Source organism: Lathamus discolor, chromosome 5 (genome assembly GCF_037157495.1).
Source record: "Lathamus discolor isolate bLatDis1 chromosome 5, bLatDis1.hap1, whole genome shotgun sequence".
NCBI lineage: Eukaryota > Metazoa > Chordata > Aves > Psittaciformes > Psittacidae > Lathamus > Lathamus discolor.
The window spans coordinates 63,247,449-63,254,786 of record NC_088888.1 but is presented as its reverse complement, the minus strand read 5'-3'; the positions used below and the strand labels follow the sequence as shown (position 1 = coordinate 63,254,786).

The following is a 7,338-nucleotide window of genomic DNA, read 5'->3' as shown; positions in this document are numbered from 1 at the left end:
CCCCTCCTGCCATTTGTTAAGATTTTCCCCACAGCATTATGCATGCTCTTAATTAAGAGCAGAAGCTAAGTAATACCTATTTCATTCCCTCTTGCTTCCAATTAGTAATCCATTGATCATTACCCACTCAACATTTGACAATTAACAGAGCCCCCACTCTCCGCAGGACCAGGATGTGTAGTCCTTCAGAAATGACACGTCTAGAATAACGTGAGGGGAGCTGTGTGGGTGAGTGGTGGGGCGAGAGGTAGGGGGAAGGGGAGGAGAAGGCCACCCAAGTGGAACAAAAGACGTGTAGCATATGCAAATGTTCAGTCTGCAGTATGTGCTTTATATGCTGGATGTATATGAGGTCATGTACAAAGCTCAGCTGGCGGCCGTGCTGCTTTTGGGAGGCATGGGAATTTGAGGGAACACTTGAGCTCTCATATGATCAAATGTACCTAGTACTCTGTCTTCAAGATGCAAAGCGGTTCCTCATTTGGCTCTTTGCCTCTGCTTTTTTAAGAGGAGGAGTTAGCATCTGCTTCTCCATTGTCAGGGAGCTGTATCAACACAGCCCCTGCCAAGTCACCCCAAGATCCAGCCGCAGCTACACAGTCATGCCCAGCTGCTGCCAATGGCTGGGATCACAGTGTCTGTGGGGGCCAAAGGAGCCTCCAGGGAAACTGCAGGCCCCTTCTGCATCGCTGTTTCCCCCGGGAGCCTGGCCCAGCATCAGAGTTGGCCCTGGCACTGCACAGTGCCAGGAGGAGCTGGCTGGGACCACCACACAGCTTTTCCAACACCAGGCACCCTTCCTGTACATCTCCTAGATGGAGAAATCCAACAGTGTAGCAGGGCTGGAAGGCAGCCCACAGCCTGAACTGTGGCAGTGAATAAAGTATAGGGAGTGCCAGGGCTTTTGGGTAGGCCTCTGGAATGAGGGTGAGCCCCAGGACCAGCGAGTAAGGCTACAGCATGGTTAGAAAGCTTCCCTGCATCCTTTTCTCTTTTTTTCCTTTTCTGATAAAATCCATCCGTTACACAGGGATTTTGTGTGAAGCTGTGACAATAAGGAGCTGAGGAAACTTCACAAGACCTTTGGTGTGGGGACTAAGCAACAAATGCTGATGTGCAGAAAAGCAAACCAGAACCCTTGGCAAGTTGTTGTCTGGCTGTAGAGGAAGGAGGATAATCTCATTTCTTTGCTCTTTGCCCTTTTAGCTATTTACAGAGCTTAATGCAGAGTTATTCCCAACAATGAGCTGAACAATTGAAACTTCCATCTGGTCTGGTCGGGCAGATGCAACACTTGCTTCCCAAGTCACAAGGACGCTAGTCCTGTGATTTTTTTTTTCCCCCATCTTGCACATACACTATTTACCTCTATCCTGTAACAGAGAAGATATTTACACTTAGTAACATAAACTGCACTTCCTGCTTACCAGCCTGCTTTAATCTGATCACCTAAATGCTTGGGCACAGTGAAACACAGGCACTGTGAGCACAGCTGATGCTGCAACCTCTGGATCTCCCTCTGCGTGACATGATGCGGAGCCTACCAGCTAATGACCTGGGAGGCATTCCTTTCTGCCCTCCTGCCAGCCCACGCCACAGGGCCCAAACTGCAGCCATGCCCTTGGGAGAAGTGTCTTCTCTCCCTGACTTTCAAGTCAGTTTTAGGTTGCTCTTTGCAGTAGCCAGGGACCCAAGTCATCACCAGGCTGCGGCAGTAGCACTTGCTGCTACCCTCCCTTTTCCAGCCTGGGAATAGTGGGAGACAGGGAACAACGGAAAAATAACAACCCCCAAACCCCAAACCAACAAAGAGAAGCTCTATTGTTCTTAACACCATTCTGTCCTCTAATCTCTTCATGTCTCATTCTTACATTTTTGTTAAGCATTCAGCTGCAGAGAAAGAATGGATTGATGCTTGTATAGGCATAAATGTCTTTGTGTGCGAATTGCATTTTGAGATACAGATATATACACACACACGAGAACACTGGCTGTATTCAAAGTCAACAGAAAATATCTCACAGACTTAAGATCAGTTAGCATTTCCCCTCTAATATTCAAAATGAGCCCCCATTATCTGGTTTTAGCTGTCAAAAGTTCTCCTGGCAAATTCAGAAGCACTGGGAGGGAGAGACTAACACTACACCAGTGCCGTCCTGGCAAGGGACCTCCTTCCCTTTTCTGTTGAAAGAGCACAGGTTCTAGTTTGGTCTGTGCTGGAAAATCCAACATTGAAGTGGCTCATTCAGCTAAGATGGCAGGGAATGCTGCCCCAATTGACGGGAGCCCCTTCAGTGATAAAATTTCTCAGTGTATGAGTCACAGGAAATTATAATCACTGCTTCCAGAGACTGTAGAACACAATGAGATATCTGAGCTACAAACAGACTTCAGTTATTCTTGAAAGACAGACAGACCCTCAAGCTGACACGATTGGAGAAAATAAATATCCTTTTGTCTGCACTGCTGGTGGTAATTTCCCATTAGACAGGAAAATTCTTCTTTGATGAATGAATACTGTCTACACATTATAAGAGGAGCTACTGTATATCTCCTAATAGCTCTTGTATGCTTGGGCTCAGCCTCATGTGAAGCCCTTAAGCCCCTTTAGTATAATGTGGTAGCATTCATTAGTGTACTGCATTTTTCATTGCAGCATTTGAGAAAAGGATGGGGCATATTAAAATAGCTTTGAGCGACTTCCCACTCACCTTGAAGTTATGTGGCTGGGTCAAAAACATTTAGCAATCTGTGTTCTCAGTCTGCAGATCGTCCTTTCCAGTCTAGAGGCTTCAGGAGAAACACTTGCACTGGAGACAGATTTTCCATTTGTGATTATTCTTGCAATTTCATAAGTTAATAACTTTTCTGTTTTGCATTTGCTTTGCTTTTCTACAGTGGTAATTAAATCAAAACCAGAGCATCACATAGAACAAAGTCAACCACTGTTTACAGAAGCCAAAGAATATCATGTTAGTGCCTTTGACACACTTTGGTCCTTTTCGAAGACCCATCAAGTCAATCATTTCCTTCCCACAGAACTATGATAACAGGCATTAATTCTACCAACTGTCCCTTTCACAGCAGTGTTGCATTTCTGCTTGTTGTTTTTCCTGGGACTGGTACAGGATTAAGCTTGGCCTAGAGATGCCTGGGTCACCCCATGGCATCCTTTCAGCTGCTGGAAAGTCACCTTTTCTGGAACTACACCACACCACGGGTCAGTTGGGAGTCAGGTCAGCTGGTGGGGGGAGCATTTGGACAGTGGTTTTTATCTGGGTGTGATTTATTTAGCCTTACATTAAAAAAAAGAGGAAGAAACAGGAGATTCTTAATCCCATAATTCTACTTTTATAGTCACCACAGCTATTTGTGGTAAATACACAGTGGTTAAGAAAAAGATTTTATTAATTTATAGCAAAAATGCTAACAACCTTGTTTAAATTTTTGCTAATGTTTTTATTTGAGAGATTAAAAAACCCAAACAACAAAACTCCCAACATTAAGAAAAATAAGCAGAAGAGCTACCGGTGAGAAATGGTGTGGATTTGCCACTCAACAGTGGCACCAGTCTGCACACAAGCCAGCTGCAGGCAGAGACGTGGCAGAGATCAACATGGTACTCATAGACCGAATGCGATACAGGAAACAGCAAACCCAAGAATCAGAAATAAAGGCCATAAAACCCCGACAATGCCCCATCTGAGTCTTAGTTCCAATGAGAAACATAGGCAAAACTAATGTTTTAGGCTCATCCTGCATTGCAGATGGAAACTGGACTTAAGTTTGTGGCTGCTGAGAAACTTGGTGGAATGGCCAGGCTTTGCTACTGAGCAATAGGCTGAGCACGTGACATTTTGGCTTTGCCAGCTCACTGTGTTACTATGGAGTCCTCAGTTCACTGGATGATGTTTTAAGGCAGGGGGGTAGCTGTGGGAAAAAGAGGACCATGATTTGCTTTGTAAGTACTAAGAGGAAGCTGAAAGTCCAACAAGAATGATGGCCTCTTCAGTATTCCACAGCCACAGGTACAGCAAACATTGAATATATCATGTACATAACATTACTTATAGACTCTACATGTAAAATGTTAACCAATTTATCATGGAAATCTGGTAACAAGAACATTGCCATATAAATTCACGCTTCAAGAAAGGCTAAGTGTGGAAGCCTCCTTTGCAAGAGGATTCTCAGTCAGTGTTTTCTATAGAAAATATTGACACAATGATGACAATTTTTTCTCTGAGTCTCAGTTCATTATGGGGTTAGTTCTCAGGAACGGAAGAAAGGTTCTTCTTAGCAAATGTGTGAGTATTCAGAATATGAATTCACAATCTAGGTATTAAATAATTAAAAAAAATTGCCACCTGTCAGGAAGCCTTACTTGGCCACAATATTTTAAAGCAATACAGGAATACAAGGCATAGAAAATCTTTTCCTGCAACACTTGTAAATGTAAAGATATTCACGTTAAATGCAACAGAACTATTAAAGAATAAACTGCTTGTGGAACAGAGAAATGAGAGACTAGCAATGCATTCAGCCATCTTCCTTACAGTTGAACTCCAGCTGTTTACTGACTTTGTAATTTGGAAAATGATGTCCCATAGGTAACTGGTCTGCATACTCCTATGAAATATGGTGCTCCAAATGGCATGACACCCCTTCTTGAAAAGCTTTTATCTCCTTTCCACCATTATCTCCACAGTTTAAACAAAAGAACAACTATCCAAATGTAAAATGCTCTTTTTTTAATTACTAAATTAAGAAAGTTAAACAGTTTTAAAATGTAAACTTGCAAATAAACCATAACAAAATGTAATTAAGACTTTAAAATTTGAAACTCAGTATTAAAAACTCAATAGAAATAGAAAGGAATTTTTTTTTTTTTTTTTTGGTTAAACGTAAGTAATTCAAGGCTGGTACAGACAACTGAAAAGGTAATACTTTGTTCTGTGCATCCTCCATGAAATGTAAAGAAGTGCATAGTAATTCCACTGGAGAACTTGCAGACATAGAGAAAGTAATTTCATTAGCAGTACAGGACATTTAACACACTTATTTTACAATGGAAAAATGTTACACATAAAACAGAAAAATCCTAGTTGCATGACCAACGGTTTAGCAGGTGGACATGGCTAAAATGCTATGATTTTAAGACCATCTGAATGTGGTTACACTGTTTAATAAATCATTTTGAAACATTTCAGTATACATGTTTTGATACAAGAAGTCCTTGCAGTTTCAATTTTCCAGTTCAAACAGTGATGGTGTAGTTTTCTTGCTTTAAATATGTTCGTTTTAATTTCAAGAACAAATCATCACACACTTGTCAAACATTGGAAACATTACTGTAAATACAGCACATGATTCCTGAAAGAGCAAAGTTACAACCATCTACAGGTACATAATAATAAACAAAAAGTGCAATCCAATTTAAAAAAATCATGCTTGGCAAAAGCCAAAAATTAGATCACTGGCTTTCAGAATCCCACCAGTGTTTTCATGTCTGCAGTAAAATTATCGCTTTCTGGGTACTGCTGCAGCAGGATTCATTCGATCACAAATGAGTTTCCTCTGCAATAGCACCCATATACTGTATGTACAGGTATGTATATATATTATATATATTTTATATATAAAAAAGCAAAAAACCAAACACCTGTCCTGATTTTATTTTTTTTTTTATTTGTTAAAACATGAAAAAAAATGTTTTAGACAAAGAGGCCACTTCTGGAAAATAATACTTTTAATTGAATCAGGAGAAGACTAGTTAAAATCACATAGGTTTTGCGTTTTAAAAAAAGGAAAGCACTAGGATCAGTTATTGGCACTGAGTTACTATTTACAATGAACAGAGGTTTTGCAGTTTACATAACATCAATACAATGCAGTTTTGGAGTCTTTGATTAAAAAAAAAACAAGTGTTTTTCTCCTTTTCATTCAGGACATTCAGATTATTAGGACAAGTGGTCATAGGCAAAGGCTGCAGAAGTTCCCAGCTTCAGCCCCTCCTGTGCGTGGCGGTGCTGGAAGATGCTGCACTCTGGAGAAGCCGATCACAGAGTTGGAAGCTGAAGGGCAGGTGGGGCAGGGCTGAAAAACACCTGGTAATTGGTGACAGTGTCTGGAGAGCGGGGATTTACAGGTTGTCACCGGGCTGGTACTGGGGTTCTGTTGCGGTGAAGTAGTCTTCAAGGAAACCCTGCAAATATTCGAAGGTTGGACGCTCCTCTGGGTCTTTTTTCCAGCAGTGGATCATAAGCTCGTGCAAGGAGATAGGACAGTCCTGAGGACATGGCATCCGATAACCACGTTCTACTTGCTCCAAGACTTCACGGTTATTCATGCCTGTAAAATGCAGACAAATCAACACTGTTAAATTCAGGCAAATTAACCCTGGTATATCTCAATCTACAATACACATGGCTTTCTTGATCATACAAATTTCTTTTGGTTCAGATAAGCAAAATGAAACCACCCCAGTGTCTTGGTTTAGTTCTTCATCTACTGCAAGGTAATCTGGATTATTTTCTTTCCCAGTCAAGGGCTGTAGGATTCAGTGATGAGTAAAACACTGCTCCCATGGTTACACTCTTGGCTTACTCCCAATGGGTAGGATTTGGCACTTTCCCTCCAACAAAATGAAATATTATGTTAAGTGGTGAAGGAAAATAAATGCATTACAACAAATACTATTCAAAATTCTAGAAATTAAGATAAATATTTGAAACCCTCACACTGAGTATGGGCATTTCTTGAACTGCTCTGTGGGGTCATGCTTCAAGACAAACCCTGCTATTTAAGCTATCAGGGATGTACCAGCGTGCTACCAGCAGCATTACCTTCAAGGTCAGTTCAACAGCTTACTGTTGCTGATCTGCACTCCCTTGATCTGTCTTGGTTCAACTGTATTCCATGGCTCCAACCCAGAACAGACCAAAATTGCTCAGAAGACAAGTCAAATACCAAGCAAAACAAAACAGCTCCACTGCAGAACCATAGCGATCTCTCAAAAAAGGTAAAAAGTTCTGTTACCATCGTGCTTGTTTCTAAGAGGCAAGCCATGCACTTTGCTACCTCGACTTTTCTGTGCAACACCTTCAACCCTTGATTCCTCTGCTGAAGTGCTTTTCACCATACATTAATTGCAGTCAACTTCAACTTTAGATTAAATATCTCTTCCAGGAATTCCTTTGGCACTGCAGGCATGCAGAAGTATTTCAGAGAAGGTGTGCACGCTGACTGTGAGCTTTGTGGCTTGCCAGTTGGCAAGCCCTGTATCAGTCCTCTGCTGAAAAATATAGTGGGTCCTGCCAATCAGCTCTGCAGGAGAAC

The 7,338-nt window shown here is 41.6% G+C and overlaps 1 protein-coding gene across 7 annotated transcripts in view; it reads right to left on the bottom strand.

Moving 5' to 3' along the window:
• Positions 1–4,732: 4,732 nt before the first annotated feature.
• FYN (FYN proto-oncogene, Src family tyrosine kinase) overlaps positions 4,733–7,338 on the bottom strand; it is a 141,175-nt gene continuing 138,569 nt past the window's right edge. For all 7 annotated transcript variants that reach the window (XM_065681051.1, XM_065681056.1, XM_065681050.1 and 4 more), the window contains one exon: positions 4,733–6,351. In XM_065681051.1, the coding sequence (XP_065537123.1) occupies positions 6,143–6,351 (209 nt within the window). In that variant the 3' untranslated portion in view covers positions 4,733–6,142. The remainder of the gene's footprint in view (positions 6,352–7,338) is intronic.